General features: G+C 44.6%; 1 protein-coding gene across 1 annotated transcript; it reads right to left on the reverse strand.

Annotated features, from left to right (window-relative positions):
- Positions 1–276: 276 nt before the first annotated feature.
- LOC311499115 (protein CutA homolog) lies at positions 277–4,530 on the reverse strand. Its single transcript, XM_084559980.1, has 7 exons — positions 4,450–4,530; positions 2,763–2,828; positions 2,472–2,620; positions 2,163–2,222; positions 1,937–1,982; positions 761–810; positions 277–602 (listed from the first exon to the last, which is right to left on the reverse strand). The coding sequence occupies exons 2-7, from the start codon at positions 2,823–2,825 to the stop codon at positions 503–505; spliced, it is 468 nt and encodes a 155-aa protein (XP_084416106.1). The 5' UTR covers positions 2,826–2,828; positions 4,450–4,530; the 3' UTR covers positions 277–502.
- Positions 4,531–21,482: the final 16,952 nt, after the last annotated feature.

Below are 21,482 nucleotides of genomic sequence, written 5' to 3' on the forward strand. Positions count from 1 at the left end.
CTCGCGCGCGAGCAGGGGACAGTTTTCCGCGCGAGGAGAGGAGAGTTTCGCGAGCGAGCAGGGGAAAGTTTTGCGAGCGGACTCTGCGCGCGCGCGAGCTACAAAATAGCTCGCGAGTGCTTGGAAAAGCGCTCGGGGGGCAAAAATGCGCGCGCGGATGTTTGATTTGCGCTCGCGCGAGTCTCATTGCGCGCGCGGATGTTTGATTTGCGCTCGCGCGAGTCTCATTGCGCCGCGCACGATTTATGGCAGCGTTCTAATTCCATAAGTGTTGCCCTCTAGAGGTTAACACACAAGATGTAAGACAACAATGAATAAGCTTCAAATCATGGCCTCAACAAAGCAAAACGCAAAATATTTCAGAAAATATGTCTTTTATTCATTTTTTTAAAAAATGCAATGGCCACTTTGTTTTGCCTCTGCCTTGTGTCTGATCTGTTGAAGCACCGGATAAGTGTTTGAATGAAAACTCCAGTTTTCCACTTGGTCCGTTGCTCTACTCTTACTCAGGTACAATGTCCCCTATCCACTTGAGGTAGGGTGGGTTGCCCTGGTCGATGGGCAGGCTGATGACTTCAGCCACCTCGTAGGGATGGTTGGAGCTGGAGAGTACAACAACAGATATGAGCCCACACAGAAAGCCGGAAACTAAGGAATTCGTACTCATTGACTGCACGAGTAATGAAGCAAATGATAAAACGCAGAGTTCTTGAGCAAGTTAGGAAGGACTTTTCTGTGGTGAGACTTAAAATAAACTTACCGGACATATTCAGCAAGAGCAGGCACCTTGGAACTTCTTGTTTTAATCATCTGAACAAGGGAAAACATCATGTCAAGAGGCCCGACTTCATTAGACACATTCAGGGAAGGACGCAAATGCTTCACGGTTTTTGTCTCAACTTCCTGTTCAGACATCTTTTTAAGTGAAGCAGGGCCAGGAAAGATTAAACTAATATTGGCCACAGTGACATGAATACAAATAGACTAAAAAGGCATATGTAGTTTGTCAGATCCCAAAATTAACTGCACATATTTTTAAAAGATGTGATGCAATGACAAAAAAAAGGACCTAAAGAGTTCTGAAATTAAGTATCATCCACTAGTACATTTTCTTCAATGAAACACTACATCCCTCTAAGAATATTTTATCAATGTCAAGTTGATATTCAGTGTGTAGACACTTCACACTGAAACACGGGCACAGCTGGGACTATTTGCTTCAGTGCTGACTCATTCTACGGTGATTAAATATATCAGACGAGATGCCGGAGACACAGACACACAGACAGCTCATCGTGTTTTACACGGTTATGTTTACAGGTCGTGTTCAGTTGTGGTAAAAACCAAAAAAAGCTCTAAACCTACGGCTTTTTTACAGTTACAAGGTTAAATATTCTAACTTGTGCTTGAATTGTCAATTGTTGAATTGGTATTTTGTAGTATATCTTTTACAGTTAGGCCCACGTTTTTTTAGATTTTAGATATTTTTTAGCTGGACTATGAACTCAAAAACTAAATACCCACCAGCTTTAATCTGAGTGTATGCACAACCAAACTTTAATTACAGCTGTCTTTTTTAAGACCTCAGATAACTGGACATTTCATTCAAAAGGTGTGTCAGGTTTTGGGGAATGCCTTCATTATTTCTTCATCAGTAAAGCAGGGAAAAGGTCCAGAACATTTGAACTAACAACATGTGACCAAAGGATTTACAGTTGCTTCCAAAAACTTTTATCTATGCTAAAAAATGAATCTCTCATTTAAAGCGTGCAAGAAGTCTGTGCATGTTCTAATTATTAGCATTTATGGTAATAAACTGCAGCTTTTCTTTTACATAATAGTTCTTCCTTTGCCTCTCGGTTGAACAAATACATTTTAGATGAATTCTGAGTTAAACTTACAGCGTGAGGTTTTATAAGATACAGTCAGTACTCACCAGAAGCACTTCATTGTCCTCCTCAATCTTCCCCTGCCACTCGTATCTGAAGAAACAAGAGAAGAGTATTTCAAACTATAGGTTCCCGATACTTCAAGGCCTACATTTATTCACGCTTTCCTGTAATTATTCATCACAGAACTGCTCGCTCTTTATTTCAAAACACACGAAAACGAGAACTCATTCAAACATGACACCACTGAACAGCAGCTGTCTCAAACCTTACATAGATTTGATTGCGGGGACGATGTTGACGCAAGCGGCTAGCTTCTTTTCCACAATACCCCTGTGAAATAGAAGATATGAATGAGTCACACGCAGAGGACGGCCAACAATGCTGAACCCGGGTATTGTCGGGTGATTCAGTGTATAAGGGATTATTATGTCCAACCAAGCTGGATGACTCATTTTCATTAGGTACAGCCGGGGAGGATAAAAATGTCCAAAACAGGCATTTCATTTCATTGTTTACTCTATAGTGAAGTTAATAGGATGAAAAATGTCTAAAATTGAACTACGTCGTGGACTGAGTCACCTGGCCAAGTCTCTGGCAACCGTATCATTAGGACAGGTGACGAAAGCGGCAGAGTGTGTGCCCGATGTGTACGTCTCAGATGCCATGGAGAACGCCCTCAGTCCAACAGTCCTCAACAGCTGGAACATAAACACACTCAGGAGCACCGACTGGAAAGAGAAACCAAAGAGGACGATGAAACTCAACCGCCAGCAGCGGGGCAACAGTGTGTCCAGAATATATTAATATAAGGCATGTTTATATCCTCGGAGGTAAAATTAAAAGGCGTGTTAGAGGCAGCTGCACACTCACCAAAATCAAAGCCTTCAACGATCCACCTTGCAGTGTCTCTGCACTGGGCAGTCCAATGCGCATTGCCTTGGCAGGTCAAACACATCACGGTTAGTCAGAAGACACAAAGACAGATATGTGTTAAAATGTTTGCAGCCGGTTATGTTTTAAGTGTTGTTTCATTCTCTTAATTTAACCATATGCACCTCAGGAGTCTCACGGAGCTTCTATACATACAGCACAATTCTGAATAGCCTCCTCCACACATTCATCAAGGACTGGGTGTTGTAATTTGTTTAATTTGAATTGTTGTTTTATACTGTATTAAAAAAAAATGCATGTCTTAGATAAGTGCTCCCTCTGTGCTGAATGTCGGGCAGGTAAGATAATATAAGATAAATCAAAGTTCTGCACTACATTCATCATTCTCCACCTCATTTTACTGGCAAGAATTCATCCCCATCAAAATCCACCGATATTCTTTCAGCTCCTCTGACTTGAATGGTGATGCTCAACCATGAGCGCCTTATGGATTTAAATTTTGCTTTATACTTTGTAATCTATTGCGATTGGGACATCAAACCCCGCCCGTCTGTGTTGTCATATTATGTCACTTATTGGAGAGCTAAGGACTTTATTTAACACAGTTTATTACTCTGCATTATGTCCATTCTGCCAACCCTCTTCTGTAGTTGGTGCTTTTTTTCTCTTTGTATTTTTCTGCAGGTATCTCTGACTTTAGAGCTGCAGCTACTTGCAACACCAGTCGCTCGCTTCTTTTATCTGTCTTTATCCAACAGGTCGAGGCAGATGCCTCCCCACGCTGAATCTAGTTCTGTCAGAGGTTTCGTCATCTGAAAAACCTTTTTTTTTTTTCACGTTGTTGCAGAGTGCTCGCTCAAGGGAAATAGTGGCGTTTCCTCTAAAATACTGTATGTAGATCTTTGCACAGCCTGAGAGACACCATTTTTTAGGAGTTTTTTTTTTTTCCCTCTTGCTAGGTAGAGACAAAGAAAACACAACTTATGTACAGGTATCTAAATGAAACATGCAAATTATGCACCAGGATGAAAATCAGACAAAACATAATCAAACTTGTTTCAAACTGATTCTCTTTTTAGCAATTTCGAACATAATGGAATTCAAATACTTAAAAATTGATGGATCAAAAATACATATGCTTTACCACGTTGTTTGTTTGTTGTTTTTTTTGGTTTTCTATACAGGTCCATATGTGTTACTTTATTTTATGTGTTCTCTACAGTTCTCTACGAGTGAGTAGACGTGTCCACACCTTTCCCTTCGTACCGTGTGTCCACATGATGGTCCCAGCTTCCATCTCAAACACGTCTTTTATTTACTGTATGACCCAAGCTTTCCACTTATGAGGTGGTGAATTGTAATGCAAAAATACACTAACTATATAACAATATGCTGAGGTATTTATTAAAAAGCAAGTGTAAAACCTTGATATAGGCATTAATACGAACTATTAAACAGTCACAGACAGTTCCTTTGCATGCTTTCGTTATGTTGCAGGAGGAGCTCTACTTAGCAACGAGCTAGCATGTGTGTGTACTAGCAACTGTCTCAGCTGTTTAGTCGCGACTTTATGACAAAGCAACGCTGCACGAAAACAGACTAGGAGCGAGAAAAAACAGCAACTGTTACGACTAACGTGGTTGAGTATTTTTCTTTTTTAACTTACCTACTGACAGCTACTCGTTTCTGCCTCTGTCCACCCGGCACGTAAATTGTGACGTCTGCATGTTTGTGCAACTGTCGTAAATCCGCGTGCCTTCAGCGCCTTGAGCAGCAAAAGCCACGAATACGTTTTTTATGTTTTAGAAGTTTTAGAGAATGTTTTCAACAGGGATAAGGAATTATAAATATATATTAAGAGCAGGATAAATTTAAACTCGTTGTGCAGCTTAAAGCATACCGTGTTATGAGTTAATTTAAAAACTATTTGAAGTCAGTTGGAGCATGAACAGGGCCAGTGTAAACTGCACGGACGACATCATTAATTTTGTTCACTGACCACTCTTTTGTTTTGTTTTGTGTTTATCTTTTGTTTTTCTATTCCTACCTGATCATTGAACGCTTGGTGAAGTTTAACCACTAGCCCACTAGGAGGCGCCAAAGTGTAGGACAAAGGAAGACCTGATGGGTTCAGGTTAACTCAGCTTCAGTCGGATTTTTAAGTTCCTACTCTGCTGAATATTCATTTTCCAATCAAGATCGTTGCAAATGAAGATGCTCAGCTACTTTTTTAGCAATACTCCAAATTCTGCTTTTAAACTATTATCTTCCTATTAATGTCTTTAAACATATAATGTATATAATAAGCGCAGAGCGCTCTCAAGCATAAAATCTGTGCAAGCTGCCGTTTGTCTCTGCTGTGGGTTGATGGCGTGAGTTCATTTGTCCACAAGATTAAAAAAAAATGAGGAACAAAAGCGTAACATAATATATCCCAGACTGAAAGTTGATGACGGGAGCTGCACGAGTACGAGGGCGAATGAACAGCCTCGACAGGTAAACAAGTCCGTGTCCACCTTTTGGCACGTTTTGCAATGACGACCATAAATCGCATGGAGGCTCTACAGCGCATTGGCAATTTTCCACAACCCCTCCACAAGGATCCCCTTTCTATCTGCCTTATGACAGATTTTGCTTTTGCTTTTTTTTCGTTCGGACTTGTGGGGATAGCACACACACATCTTTGCCTGAGGCCCCAAGAACCTGGGGACAACACTGAAAGAAAGATATTACAACGAGACCACTTTGCCAAAAAAGTGGCCTGCTAATCTAGAATAAATGAATTAGATGACTAAATTCATGTAAATATAATTTGTTTTCATGCCTCACAGCAAGAAGGTTATGGGTTTGAATCCATCGTTGACTGGGGCCTTTCTGTGTGGAGTTTGCATGTTCTCTCTGTGTCTGCATGCGTTCTCTCCGTAATGTTCTCCAGCTTCCTCCCACCGTCCAAAGACAAACTTGCTAGGTTAAGTGGTAATTTGAGATTGACCGAGGTGTGAATGGTTGTCTGTCTCTCTGTGTTAGCCCTGCGATAGACTGGAGACCTGTCCAACCTGCCTCTCAAACAATGACAGCTGGGATAGGCTCCAGCCCCGCTGTGACCCTCCATTATTAACTCCGTTTTAAGCTTATTTGTAATTTTTATGTGCATAAGTTACGTTGTTTGTAAAATATCTTAAACTCTAGATGTGACTTTGTGAAAACATAGGGCAATAGCAGGAAAATCCTTTTACCGCGTCGGCATTTTCTGCAGAACTCGAGTTGAAGTTCACACGGGACTCCGAGCAATATGAGATAGATGGTGTATTTTTATCCGCAGATGCTTTAAAATGCATGCAACATGCGCACACATGCTGACACCCTGGCATCAGCGCTTTCACGGGAAGATGCAGTGGCAGCCTGCAGCCATGTGATGGCAGCTTTTATACGGCAGACAAGAAGAGACTGTTCTTCACGAGAGGCTTTGGTGGCTGCAACGCACACATGTACGATGAATCAGAACCTGTCAACAGGACGCCAGCAACGCCTGTGACTGTACACACAAGCGGTGGTTGCCCTACGTGTGTGTGTGTGTGTGTGTGTGTGTGTGTGTGTGTGAGCATGATGTTGTCTGTGCAGTGGACAAGAAAGCCACTCTGTTTGATAATACCCGCCACCTCCACCTCCTGTCTTCACCATCACCCTTGATTAAAGAATGAGACAAGCATGTGACACATACTAATGTCCACGTGCACGCGCGCCCAGAGCAAAGGCGGACCGAGCCTCTGCTGATGTGAGAGCTCGGGAGCGCGCCCGCGTGAAGACGAAGCGAGAAGCATTAGGGGAGCTTGTCAGGCTTTTGCAAGAGCAATGAGGAGCGATGGAAGGAGGGAGGGATGTGTCGGTGGTGGTGGCGGCGGCGGAGGGAGGAGGAGGAAGAGGAGGAGTGGGGTGGTGGTGGTGGTGGTGGGGCCTGTTCCCATGGAAACTGTGCAGTCAGCACATCTGTACGTGTTATGCGCTGTCCTCTCTCATCGGCATCCTGCGGCCTCTCCCGACTACGGCTGGACGTGACAGCGTGCGCTCGCGTGGAGGAAGATGCACTCCCATGCAAATGCGCACAGCCGCTTGCCCCGACCCCGTTGCCATGGCGACGGCGGAGGCCCCGGCCCAACCTCCCCCCCCCCACCTCCTCAACCCATGGGATGTTATCTTGGTATGTGAAACAATGCATATGTGCAGAGAACCCAGACACAGACACGAGTTGCTGCTGGCACCGGCCCGCTGTCTTGCCCTCTCTGGTTATTCACCAGATTTTCTCCTCCTCGTTCCTCTCTCTAACTCTCTACACTCCCGTCCTCCTTCCCTCCCTCTCCGTCCCTCCCTCCCTCCGTCTCTTGCCCCCCTCTCTCCCCGGAAGCATGAGGAGAATCAATATGTTTTCAATTTGCAGCAGAGCCTTCCTCCTCTGCATTCTAATCAGGCTCCACTGGCCCTTTAACTTCCTAAGGTGGAGAGAGAGAGAGGAAGAAGCCGAGAGACGAGAAGTGCGTAAAGGCAGTCTTCAAGCCGAAGGACATTTCAATAAGCAGCTAAGATGTCAACTTCGGGATCAGTGGAGTATGTCCCTAAGAATATTTCTTTTTCGCGTTACTCTCTTATAGAAGGCGGCCCCGGTGTCAAATCTGGGACATCCACTGTTCCACTGAGTTCAACTCGCCCGCAAGTTATTTTCTTAGCGAAATGTGTGTGTGTCCTGTTCGGTCCTCGCTGTCCATTCACGGGACCCGTTCTGTATTCATATCGTTTGTGAAATGGGAAGGGCTCTAATTTGTTTGTCTGTTGAGTTCTCTTTGTGCGGCCTTAGATTGTAGAGATGCCGCCGCAGTGATGGCCATGTGTCGATGACATTTAAACACATTCAGTAAGAGAGTTTTGGAGTCTGTGATTGACTTTTAACACGTCCCTATAATTAAGGACCATGTCAGGTATTTTTTGACTCGGATTTCGAAATAATAATATACACCGACCAGCCACAACATTAAAACCATTGACAGGAGAAGTAAATAACATTGACCATCTTGTGACAATACAATGTTCCGCTGGGAAACTTCTGGACCTGGATGTTACTTAGACATGTAGCCCCCACCAAGACCAGACCAGGCACCCCCACCCCATAGCAATGACACTCCTTGATGGCAGCAGCCATCCCCAGCAGGATGCAGCATGACACAGACACACACACAAAAACGCTTTAGGAACAACTCAGCACAAGGTGTTGACGTGGCCTCCAAATTCACTAGATCCCAAACTGATCAAGTATCTGTGCGATGATCCTCCCCTCAACCTATAGGACCCAAAGGCCCCCCCAATAACAACATTCTGTTAGGGTTAGGGTTAGGCCAATGTCCATTCTTTGATGAGTTCCAACTGTTTTGGAGGCACAAGGGAGACCTACATAATATGAGGAAGGTGGTCATAATGTTATGCCTGATCCGTGTATGCAATAATATTAAATAATGGCAGCTTCCATTTGACATGAATGGATTTGTTGCAGCGGGCTTTCAGAAAGGTTAATTTGTTTTCTTCCATTTCTCACTTCTGCAGCACAACCTGGATGTTTTGGTCCCGCTGTGGGTGTTTATAGATGCATACCAACCGTCTGAATGGTGCAGACATGCAGCACGCTCAGTAATACAAAGTTAGCGTCCACTCCTAACTGAATGTGTCCATTAAAGGTGAGTTTGTGATCACCGGCGGTGCTGTGGACCGACATTTTGTCAAGTGAAATGTAGATAAACACTGCATGTTCTGCTAGCCCAAGCACGAGATCTCGGTGTACGTGTTCCACATGTTCTTGTTGTGTGTAGTGTAATTTTACATCACGCCCCGGCGCCGTCAGTGCTCTAATCACGTATTTGTTTGAGCTGGTGGTTGCATGACAAGAGAGCGTTCTCCAGTTTAACGGTTTCTTTTATGTACATTCAGCCTTTATAGGCTCCTGTTGCTATTTAATGCTGTAATAAATAGATTTCTCCACAGGGACCAGTCATTATCATCTTTCCCCCTGTGCTTGTGAGGGAAATAAAGTCACCCGGACTCATTAAGACATCCTATGTCTGAATTACTGTTAATGATACTGTAATCTGTTTTTTTCATTAACACGGTGGGGAAGTCTTCATTTCCATTCTACAGGAGGCTGCAGCTCAAGTCCTATGGTTGGAACACAGACTCCTTTGTGCTACGCACTCAGCAGGAGTCAAAAATACATTTTATATCAGTCTGCCCATCAGATTGTAGAGGTTTTTCTGTGTTAAGTGCAAACTTTTGTCTCGTGTTACAGAGAACTTTGGGTCAATGCAAATATTAAGAATTTCCAGTGGAAAATCTAGCCATTCATTTTAGAGATACGTCACTAACATGTCAATCCACTCTTTGTTGGCCTTTTGATTGGTTAGCTGACCACCAACCAGAGGACTCCTACCCTTTGTCAAGTCCCTACTTCCTATGTTACTGTTGCTCAGTACCGTAGACATTTGAGGGTCCACTCTTATGCATGAAAGTTGAAAAGCTGAAAACTTAGTTAGCAAATAAAGTTGTGATAGTGATTGTTCAAAAATGTGAATAACATGCTGTTAAAAAAGTGGGTCTATAGCAGAGGAAATAACCATAGATGCGTCCACCCTCAACGGCAGGTAAGTATCTACCCAAAATTCCCATACCGACATTTCCTATCATAGCGACCTAGTCACGTAGCAAATGCAATTACCCTGGTACCTGCCTAACATGAACTAAAGCCTAAATATCATCCGAAGCGTGCTGAGCTTGGGGCTCATTTAAAAAACTGAACATCAGTAAACCTCAACCACATGGCCAAGACCCTGAGAAGCTTCCCCCTTCCAGAGAAACACGTCTCCACCTTGAATTACTTCAGAAAAAAAAACAAAGGGAGTGAACTGATGGGAGGATGAGGTGCTCAATCCAGGTGGTATACTACCTTACTAACCAGGTAGACTGACAAGACATGATTGATTCACCAAAAAGGGGCATGACAGGCCTTAGCCACCACCTCCACACCCTCACTCAAATCACTCTGAAGCTCAGTGTCCACAAAAAGAAGCACAGAAGACCCCATTGATGCCCATTTATGCACGACCCATCACGAGGGTCGCAGCATATAATGGAAACCAGGCACTGGAGTTACAAAACTAAATTGTTTAAAAATTAGATTGAGTAGAAGCAAACAGGCAACAAGGGAGATGTGGTACCTTCTGCACCTGAAGCGATTGGGGACTTTCTCAGGTCTTCAGTCGTGCCTTCACAACAGAGGTGCAGCTCGCCTGCAGGAAACTGCTTGGGGCCCCAGGCCAGCAGGGACACCGCCAGAGAGAACCCAAAACGGAAAGTCAGAAGTGAAAAATGAGCGCGAGAAAGAGGGGGAAAGAGATTTTGACCGAGTTCCCATCATCTTTCTCTCACTCTCTGTGTGTGTTCTCCTCTGCACCCATTAACACGGACTTCTGAAGAGAGAGAGGGAGGTTACCCTGGGACCTCCCTCGTTCACCCGGGAGATGAGATGAGAGAGAGGTTCACCTTCGTAACAGTGGGGTTTTTAAAGACAGTACCTTGGAGGGCTAATAAATCCACAGAAATTAACCCGTCTCTTCTTTTTTTCCCCTTTTTCATAATGATTCCTGCACTTATCCTGCTTTTGTAAATAGAACTCATGGCTTAGGGATGGAGGTATGCACGCTTTTTTTTTCTTGACCTGATATTGATTATATTACACAATATTTTAAATGTATCTGCAGTTTTCACTTTAGGGGTCAAGAAGGCATGATGTATGATATTTTCTTTTAATATTTACAAGTGGATTCCATAAAAAAAACAAAAACAAAAAAAAACTGCCCGCCTGCAACCCTGTGCAGGCGTAGCGGTATGCATAATGAATGCACGGATGGAAATGACAAAAAGTACGTTTTCATGCGGCAGAAAAAGCACAAGCAGAGACAGCACTCCAGCCCTAATTGTCAACTCATGCGTGAACATTTCAGACGTAAATAAACAAGCAGTTCGCACATGAGAAGGGGTGACTGCTCATGATTTCTTTATTTTCGCTTTTGAGGACTCGGGACTGTTTTACAGCTACGCCGGCTCAGTGCGATGGCTTTATTTGACCGCGGTTCTGACCCCCTTTTAGTTCAGAGAGTTAAGAAAATCATTCTACATTGATGGCTGTAATTTTTTTCGTGTTTGAAATTATCCTTTAAAGAGTTTTGATATATTTTCCGATATATGAACCGATCCATTTTGAATAAATGATCAAAGCTGTGTCCTGGCAATTCACGCCCTTTAAAAACAGATTATATTTCTCATGCTTTCCTTTTTTTATTTATTTATTATTTTGTGAGTACATTGAACATGTTGTTTACCCCTCTGGTTACAGCTTTTGCTAACCGAAAAAAATAAAAAAAAGAAGTGTCCTGACCAAGGCAGTAAATGTGAGGAACGAATTGAAATTAAAGACGATAAAGAAGCTGCTCGTGAGGAAACAATAACAGTCCTAGTTTCTTGTGAAATATTGCAGGTTCCATGCAAATAACGCAATGTCCCAGTGATGGTCCCAATTAGTTGAGGGTAATTATAGTAGTGTTATGAAAATGAATGTGGACTGGATTTACTAAATTGTTTAACTTTAAGTGGAGAAGAAAGCAAAAATACAGCTAAGCACTACACCTTTTCACCCGGAAGTCCAGTCTGAGTGGAGAAAAACTGCCTTTCTCCATTCTGAGAGGCTTTTCTTCATCACTTCCCCCGTTACATCGGCACTGGGAAGACGTTCACGACTCATTGTTCTCTTGCAAGAAAACAATGAACCGCCAGTCCGTCCTCAACGGAGAACCGCCGCGACAGGAACGCGCTCTTATCTTAAAATACGTTCCAAAACTGTGCACTTGCATTTCCTTTTTGTCTCTTTTACGTGTTCCCCCCCACCCCGCCCCGCATTGCTAATTCACCAACTTGACATCTCTTTTTTTTTTTGTTCTGTTTGGCTGCGACTTCGCTGCTGCTGGTGGTGGTGGTGGTGGTGGTGGTGGTGCTGGAGCGGAGCAGAGAGAAGGAACTTTCGAAGTAGGCCAGGTTGCAGCAGGTAACGCGGAGTCATTCATGCAGACTGGAAGCTTGTGATGAGAGCGGGAAGGAGGGGGAAGGGGGAAGAGGGGGTATGGGGCGGGGGAAGGACAGGACACCCTGGCTCACCCTCGGGCAGAGAGAGAAGAGAGGAAGAAGGAAGAGGAGGGAGGAGGTGGAAGGGAAGGTAGAAAGAGAGTTTAGAGATTTGACAAAAACCTGGTGTAAAAATTTACACCGATGAGGCATAACATTATGACCACCTGTCTAATATTGAGAATGTTGTTAGTGGGGGGGCCTTTGGGTCCTATGAGTTGAGGGGAGGGCCCTCGGATACTAGATCAGTTTGGGATCTAGTGAATTCGGAGACCAGGTCAACACCTTGCGCTGTTCTTCATGTTTTCTTTTTTGTTGTTGTTGTTCCTAAATCGTTTTTGTGTGTGTGTCTGTGTCAGGCTGCATCCTGCTGGGGATGTCTGCTGCCATCAAGGAGTGTCATTGCTATGGGGTGGGGGTGCCTGGTCTGGTCTAGGTGGGTGCTACATGTCTAAGTAACATCCACATGAATGAATGCCAGGTCCAAAAGTTTCCCAGCAGAACACTGAAGACGGTCAACGGTATTTATGTCTCCTGTCAGTGGTCATAATGCTGTGGCTGATTGGTGTAATCAGGTTCTTGTGTACAATATGTGTCTGCAAGATGTGATGCTTGCAAAATCGTGCGTACTATCATCCACAAATTATAATAGCACTTTAAACCTAAGATGCTTATGCACCTGTCTTCTGCACACATCCATATACAAATGCTTAGAAAATTAGCCAGAACCGTTTACGCCGGCAGAATCCAATTCCATCTGAATGGAATTGCCGTGATCGATGCGTTTGCTCGCAGCGAAGCAACCTTTAGTTCATCTCCGACACATTCCGACTCGCTAATTTGCATTGTGCCTATTGCAAACCGTCTTAACGAGGCTGACCTTTGGAGGAGGGGGCGCGCAAAGTCCGGTTTTAATTGTCCACTTGAGGGCAGTGAAACAAGCTCTGGACGCAACCCCCCGACGTACTGTCAGCCAATCAAGTTTATGTGGTGTTACGGAACAGCTCCCTTTTCGCTCTGGTTCGGCCGCTCCTGATTCTCCTCCACGCTCCATGATGCCTCCACACGCCCGTTGTTTGCTCTGTCTGTACCTAAGCCATCTCACAGTGAATCCATCTGAGCTTTTTCGTGAATGCCCACCCTTGACGAGAGCACTGAAGTGAAACAGTATCTGGGGACTGTGAACATTCCTTTTTACAGGTGACCGCTCTTTGAGGGTTCCTGATCACTTTCATAGTTCACCTTTAACTTAGCGTACACTGCTTTTCTGGTCAAATAAATGCAGAGTAGAATGCAAAAGAAGTGTGATGTGGTTTGCCATGACTGTGGTCTTAATGTGCGTTTAAAGCATAGACTGTATATAAATATGGACAATGCATCCCCACTTTGTTGCATTGGCCAAACTGATGCTATTTCCCCAGGGATATGGGCGGCACCAACTTGCGAGTTTGAAGCCAGAGTCTGCGCAGTACGACCCGGGAGCGAAACCACGTGGAGATAACAATGACCTGACCACACTTCCTCCAGACTCACTCGCATTTGGGTTTAACTAATACTACACTCTGCTCTACCTCCACCAGTTACAAGGAAATGTTGGATTATACACAGTACATATTTTTAATTTGTCTTTTTACAACTCTCACGGTCCAACTGCACCGTTTTATGGAGCAGTTGGCATGGCAACTGGTAGTTGCCATTATGTCACATCCTGTTTCTATAGTGTCAAATAAATAACTAAAACAAAAAAATGAGACATAGAACACGCATCAACATTATATTAACTACCAAAAATGACAGAAACCGTCCTTGAAAAAAAAATTTATTTGACGTGTATTTTAGTGTTTTAGTTTGTCCCAAGTCCCATCCACTAACATGGAGGGGGCGGAGCTTATGACCTATACTGCAGCCAGCCACCAGGGGGAGCTCTACTTGCTTTGGCTTCACTTTTGAGGAGCATGTACATCTTTATACAGTCTATGCCATAGACAAAATTAGCTACTATGCCAGCTAGTCGACTAGCTTACAGAGTAGCTAATTTTGTTGCTGGCAACTCTGGTGGATTTTGGTGCGATTGCGTGTCAGGGGATTTAGCTTATTTCTGTGTGAGTGGGTAAAAATAATGGTCCACTGTCTGGACTGTCATCTCAACGTAAATGCACATTGGTGCAGTTTCTGCTGCAAAAACGTCAATCAAGACGGACGCTGCTCGTGCAGAATGAGTTCATAAGATGCAGCAGCAACAGTGCAGCAACAAAGCCGTGCTGGTCATGATTAAGGGATTTTCTGTGCCTCTCCTCTCGTCTCTGGCCATCAGTAACCAGAGTGCAGCAGGGACTAGAGGCTGGATGAGAGGAGGAGGAGGAGGAGGAGGAGGAGGAGGAGGAGTAGAGTAGAATGTTAAACATGTCCTCTAGACCCCAGAGGAGGATGAGGAGGAGGAGGATGAGGAGGAGGAGGAGGGAGGGCGGCCAGCGTGGCAGACTGTTCTCTCTCTGCCTCTGTCTCTATCCCTCTATATATCATGTTCTCCCACTTTCTTCCTCCCACTCCATCATTTTCTTTTCCAACTTGATCATACTTTTTGTGCCGTGCACTTATCTGGATCTTTCAGATTTAGTTTGTCGCTCTGATTGTAATTCAGCCTCCGTATGCGATGCTGTTCGGCTGGGGGATTTGCGTCATCAGGCTCATCTGCAAAAAAAAAAACAAAAAAAAAAACATCCACCTGTTCTTTCAGATTGGTTGATTGTGAAAAAATAAAACACTCTGCTGTACTTTCTTTTCATTACAAAGCCTGAGCATTTTCACTTAACGAATCACAACATATTTTGTGTAACAAGGTGCCGGTTAGAGGAGGAGGACGACTCAGAAAACAGGTGGTGGATTGAAAGTCTTTATGTTAAAAAGCAGGCAAAGACAAAGACTAAAAAAAACACAAGGAACAAAAAAAAGTACAAAGACAGACTGGCAAATCAGGAAGGAAACACAGAGACTAAACGGGGGGGAGGGCACTACCCACTAACCAGAGATCTTCTCTCCACTAAGGTGTGCCGACCTGAAATGAGTCGCCTGTTACCTGACCTGACCTAATATTACAACACCTGTAGCTACGAGGTACGTAACGACACATGCTTGACAGCACCATAGAGGCTGAGAGTGTGAGAGCGGGACAGCGGCAGCGAATCCTGTGTTCGCTCATCCGGTTTACAGAAACGGACAGCGGCTCGAGCTCGGGCTGGACATGACTGGGATAACGCACAGTGTGGCTAGGTTACTGTATTTGTCAGGGAGCAGTGCTATTGCTAGCTAGACAACTATTTGTAGGACAAGGCTGTGAAGTAAAAATGTCGGGAATTTGTTTACCAGTACACTCAGGTGAATTTAGATGTCCTGGTTGGACAATTCTGGACACTGAGTGGACTGAAGATGGAATAAAGGCTTCAATTTGCTAGGGAGCCTAAAGATTGGACACTGGAGCAATGGAAGAAGGTCATGTGGTCTGATGAGCCCAGATTTACCCTGTTCCAGAGTGATGGGGGCATCAGGGTAAGAAGAGAGGCAGATGAAGTGATGCACCCATCATGCCTAGTGTCTACTGTACAAGCCTGTGGGGGCAGTGCTATGATCTGGGGTTGCTGCAGTTGCTCAGGTCTCGGTTCAGCAACATTATGTTGCCCAAAGAATGAGGTCAGCTGACTACCTGAATATACTGAATGACCAGGTTATTCCATCAATGATGTACACGGGCTTATTCCAAGATGACAATGTCAGGATTCATGGGGCTCAGATTGTGAAAGAGTGGTTCAGGGAGCATGAGACATCATTTTCACACATGGATTGGCCACCACAGAGTCCAGACCTTAACCCCATTGAGAATCTTTGGGATGTGCTGGAGAAGGCTTTGTGCAGTGGTCAGACTCTCCCATCATCAATACAAGATCTTGGTGAAAAATGAATGCAACACTGGATGGAAATAAATCTTGTTGCAGAAGCTTATCGAAACAATGGCACAGTGAATGCGTGCATTGCGATGTAACAGTCCTGCATCACCTTTTAGCTTCACGAGGGCTATGGCGTTCATATCAACCAAAAACAAAGATGCACAGCGTGTCACCGCACGCCGGAGCTGCAGGAGCCAACAAGAGCTCACGCTGACACGTGTGTGGAGCGAGACAAAAGCAAGGAATATACTGTACATGTCAGTACGTATGGCGCAGGCAGCCGTAGGGCAATCAGTGACAAGAAGGGAGCCTCCTCATTACATCCGGATCAGACTAGTGCTGCAGCATGTATGGCCTTTCGGAGTTTGAAGTTTTGACATTTAATTACAGTATCCCCGGCAGGCAGATTGGTGTAAGAGCGCTACAGTGATGCCAAAAAAAATATATAAAATATATAAAAAATAACAATGTTCTCTGCAGATCCAGTTCTTGCGCTGCAACGTCTCAGGTTATGCATTCACACCTAGTCTCCTGATCGCTCTCTCAGCCGCCTCGGAGACGCCGAGCAACTTTGCATATCAGAGGCTGCAAATGGCTGCGAGAAAGAGAGAGAGAGAGAGACACAGAGCTGTGAAAACTCTGAACTTTGGCACCCGGAAAGTGTCGTGCAGGAATGGCACCTCCTCTGTGAGTTAGCCCTTGTGCAGAGTAAGTCTTCGGCGGCGTTGCTCCTTTATGCGCAGGATGTAAGCGGCGTGCATCAGAAATCTCAAAGAGGCCTCGCTGCAGTGTGTAATTCTTCTCTTTAATTATGAACGCGCTCTCGGTATTCGGCGCAGTTTCGATATAATCTGCAGCCTAATGCAGTTTCGCCGCATCCAACGGTGAAATGTTCTCTGTAGCTCTGGGGGGAGCTTTCCATAGTTTGATAAATGACACTGATTTCATCACCAGAGTAATCTTGGCTAAGCTGTGCGGTGTTCATTTGTGATTTGTCTCTTCCTCTTGTTGAACTGTGGTTATCAGACTAAATTGGCGTGGACAGATTGAGCAGAATCTAATCACGAAGGCTTCTTTTTGTCCCTAAAACTACTTTTTTTGGTGTGAGTCAGACACCTAGACACACTGATTTCTGCAGAAGAAGTCATTTTTCCACTTGACCTGCCAAAGGTCAAGAATAAAACACCGGCAGCAATTCATTGTCCTCCTCGGAGGCGGCCTCAATATTGCGCAAATCCGCCGCAATTTAGCTTCTTTTGCGGCCGCGAGCGACAAAACGATATCAACAACGCGCAGAAATCTGTTTCTTCACCTTCCCGAAACAGATTCTGTCGCCTCCAGGCCGCCTGCTGGACTGAGTGTCTGCCTGTTTGTGTGTGTGTGCGTCTGTGTCTCCGTCCCTGGCAGTCCCCATGAAAACACCATGTGGCCACGGTTGCAGCCTATCACAAGAGGGAGACAGTTGCTGTGCTTCTGCAGGCTGGCCCGCTGAAGGAGCTGTCCGTCTCAGCGCCACGGAGCGGCAGCAGCAGCCGCGGATCCGATCGGCGCGGTGAGCGCACACCGATCTGCCACAACATTATGACCACCGGCAGGAGAAGTAAATAGCATCGACCGTCTTGTGACAGCTCAGTGTTCTGCTGGGAGACTTTTGGACCTGGCATTCATTCGTGTGGATGTTACTTAGACATGTAGCACCCACCTAGACCAGACCAGGCACCCCCACCCGATAGCAATGACTCCTTGATGGCAGCAGCTATCCCAAGCAGGATGCAGCCTGACACAGACACAAAAACGCTTTAGGAACAACTTAAAAAAAACATGAAGAACAGCCTCCAAATGCACTAGATCGCAAACTGATCAAGTATAAAGGCCCCTCCCCTCAACCCATAGCACCCAAAGCCCCCCCACTAACACCATCCTGTTGCAAGACACCACAGGACACCCTCAGAAGGCCCATGTTCATTCTCTGATGAGTCACAGCTGTTTTGGAGACACAAGGGAGACCTACACAATATTAGGAAAGGTGGTCATAATGTTATGCCTGATCGGTGTATTCTAGGTATTTCACCTTACGCGCGCTGCAGACATCTACATTTTCATGCACCACCAAAACAACGTCCGGGAGCCCAGAGTCGAGCTTTGGGTCGATTTTACTGTTTATGCCTTGGTGCTCTCTGGAACATGTGTCTAAATATGAGCGGTTGTGACAGTGTTAGAATCACTATCGTTCCTGCAAGGCGATGTCGGGGTGGGCGGCGGGGTGGGGGGGATAAGAAATATATGACAGAGTCAAACATAAAGAGCACGGATCAGTGACTTTTACAACCTAACCCATCTATTTCTGTCAGAGCCATCCCTTAACTGCTCGGTCAGGTTTTTTTACACACTCGCCGGTCTCCTTTCTCATCGTCCGTGTCTCCCTCCTCACCGGGACATTAAAACACACATCAGCGTACCGGATAATAATAATGCACTACTGATAACATGTGACACCTTATTGATCCCTGTTAGAGTTTTTTTTTTTCTGTCCTCTCTTGTACGGAGAGGTCAGATGTTACAGGTCAGTCGCAGAGTGGCATCCCTGGGGCTAGTTGGGGTTAGTGATGCTTTCACTTGTTTGTCTTTTAAGCCGGTGCTGCCTTGTGATAAAGGGAGTCATCTGAATAACCAATAAATATGTGAAATTAAACTCGTCTTAACTTCAGATTAATTTTGCATTTAGAAAAACAGCACTGCTAAAAAAGTTTCTACCTTACATTTAGGGAAATTTTTAACTATGCACCACGTTTCTGAACGTTCATGGCCCTAGTTTATCTGATGTCTCCACCACTGTGGCACTAGTTGGGCCTGGGCTTCTGTCGCCAACCTTTCAGTCAACCTACCAGTTAGTTACCTGAATTGTTGAATTGTCAACACGGAGGGTTGCTGACAATCTGACTGGCTGGTCAGCTCAGAGAAGCAGTGCATGAGAAGTGATGGAAGGCTTTTCTGGTTTTACATCTTTATCTAATCTAAACATTCAAATACATGCTTATTTTCCCAACAACATGATTTTCCCGAATAGATCAACTGTCGATAACTAATCAGCATCATTTACGTACAACATTATGGTTCTTCCTAGCTTGGTAGTCTCCTCTGGAGGATCACAGAGGGGCTGGAGCCTATCCCAGATGTCACTGGGCGAGAGAGGCGGGGTACACCCTGGACATGTCACCAGTCTATCACAGGGCTTATGTGATTATGAAGCCTTATTTCTCAGACATATTTTCATTCCTGCAGGTGCAGAACATATGTGCAATCTTTCCGTTGCCCGTATAGTCTTGTGTGGTGAAGTGCAACTTCTTGGTCCGGACACGGGTGACGTGAGGGTTCAAAGACGATATTTCTTTGATAAATGGTTTGAGGTTTCAGTACCTTAAAGTCAAAGACGCCAGTATTTAGGTGGGACGTTTAGGGGTTTAGTGAAGATGGGAGAAAGCAGGTACTGACACAACTATGGTAGCTAGTTAGCTAAATTGACTGGTTAAAGGTAGCTAGCAACACAAGCGTTTAGCTACAACTATATTAAAATAAAATACAACTAATTAGAAAGCGATTAAAACATTAAAAATGAAGTGAAGTGATCTCAAGGGGGCTGGACCAGTAGCATAACAGCATAACGACCTACAACGGCAATGTTTTCCTTTTGTTTTAGTGCAAAGAAGTACATTATGAACAGTTTTACATTTGATGGACCGTACTTTTACAAAACATTTTATTATGTCGCAACTCGCACTAAAACAGTGCGGCCTCTTGTGGATAAATTAGCAATAGCAGTTAATTTTATTGAATAATTGCAGTCAACGTCTACTATGTCATTTTCGCACTTTCGCTAATTCATCCCGCGGGCCACAATGGACCCTCTTGGGGGCCAGTTTTGGCCCACGGGCCGTATGTTTGACACCTCTGATCCAGACACTTCGTATTAGGATTTTTTAAATTTTAGCTGCTGTTTTGAGTGGGTAAATTTTATATATCCTTTTTTTTTTGTAGTTTCAGCTGTTTCACCTGAAATCACAATGTGGTTTGTTTTAATACTGAACTACAGTAAAACTGTAATACAACTCTGGTTGTGGGTCCATTATTCGTTTTGGTCCATTCCTATCTGAGCAACTTTTACATATAATTTTATTTCATACCGGCTGGATACACTTTACTCTTTTACTCGTGTTTTTAAAAACAAATATAAAAAATTTCTTCATGTTGCATGAAAGACCATTTTCACCATGAAGCTTGTTTTTTGGTTTTTGGTGCATCTGACGAGTCGGCGTTAGATGAACTGACTTGAATTATTAATTTAATATTTTAACTTTAGTTTTTCTTCAGTTTATCTTTGTATTATTTTATATATTTTTTTTATTTTTCCATTTTTTATTTATTTATTTTTTTGCATTGCGCTTGTTTTGCGTAAAGTGCTGCTGCTGCTGCACACGGAACATCTCTCTCTCTCTCTCTCTCTCTCTCTCTCTCTCTCTCGTCCTTGCTCTTTGGTTGTGTCGATTTTTTTCATCCTTTGCTCCTAACCATCATCCACCCCCTCCTCCTCCTCCTCCACCACCACCACCACCTCCTCCTCCTCCTCTCCTCTCTCCACTTCTATCTCAGCTCTGCGAAGAAGAAAAACGGGGAAACCACGGATTGATGTGTTGCTCGCCTCAGAATCTTCTCGTTTTCGCTCACACTGACCCCCACGCTGACAGTCTCGCCAAAAGTGCCGCTCTTCGGTGATTTCTGACCATTTTCATGTGATGACACTAGACGGCTGTTTTGTGCGTGTGTGCGCGCGAGCGCGTTCGGTGCCCGTGTGTGCGAGTGTGTCTGCGTGCGTGTGTGTGTATGCGCGCTCGTTGTTCTCCGGCTGGCCGTGATATAACCGTCTAGGATCGTTTGGATGCGGGAGAAAGAGGCTCCGACGCTCCGGGAAGCTCCGTCCATCCCTCCGTGTCCTCCTCGTTCCTGCGACCGGCTGCATGACCGGTGATGCTCGGCCTCTCCGCCTGGATGCGCCCCTCTCTCCGCGGTGTGCCGTCGGTACCGCTGCCCGTATCCCCCTGTAGCAGATTTCCACTGTTGCCGGAGAAAGGTCTAGGGACCACATATGGAAACTGGGGATCAGAATTTTAGGAAAAAGGAAAACTAATCAGGCAGCCTTTTGATTTTCATAACTTGACATTTTCTCTTTCTCTTCTTGGCTTGATTATTTTTTATTTTTTTTAATTATTCTTATTATTTATTCTTATTATTTGGAGAGGAGGGGGGGTTGATCGTCCCTGGTTGGTTTATATTCCATCATCTGTTAAGGAATGGCTGGTTTTCATGGCAGTCATGGTACCGGCTGATGTTTGGCATTATTTATCATTCTGTCCTTGATTTTTTTTTTTTGGTGGGGGGGAGCGCTTGATCCTGCTGCTTTGAATCTGTTCTTTCATTTCTTTCAGCACATCCAGTCCTGATTTTCCTCAACATATCCCGGGCCCTGCCTCCCTGCCTGCCTCCCTGCCTGCCT

The sequence above is a fragment of the Chelon labrosus genome (genome assembly GCF_963514085.1).
Source record: "Chelon labrosus genome assembly, chromosome: 2".
NCBI lineage: Eukaryota > Metazoa > Chordata > Actinopteri > Mugiliformes > Mugilidae > Chelon > Chelon labrosus.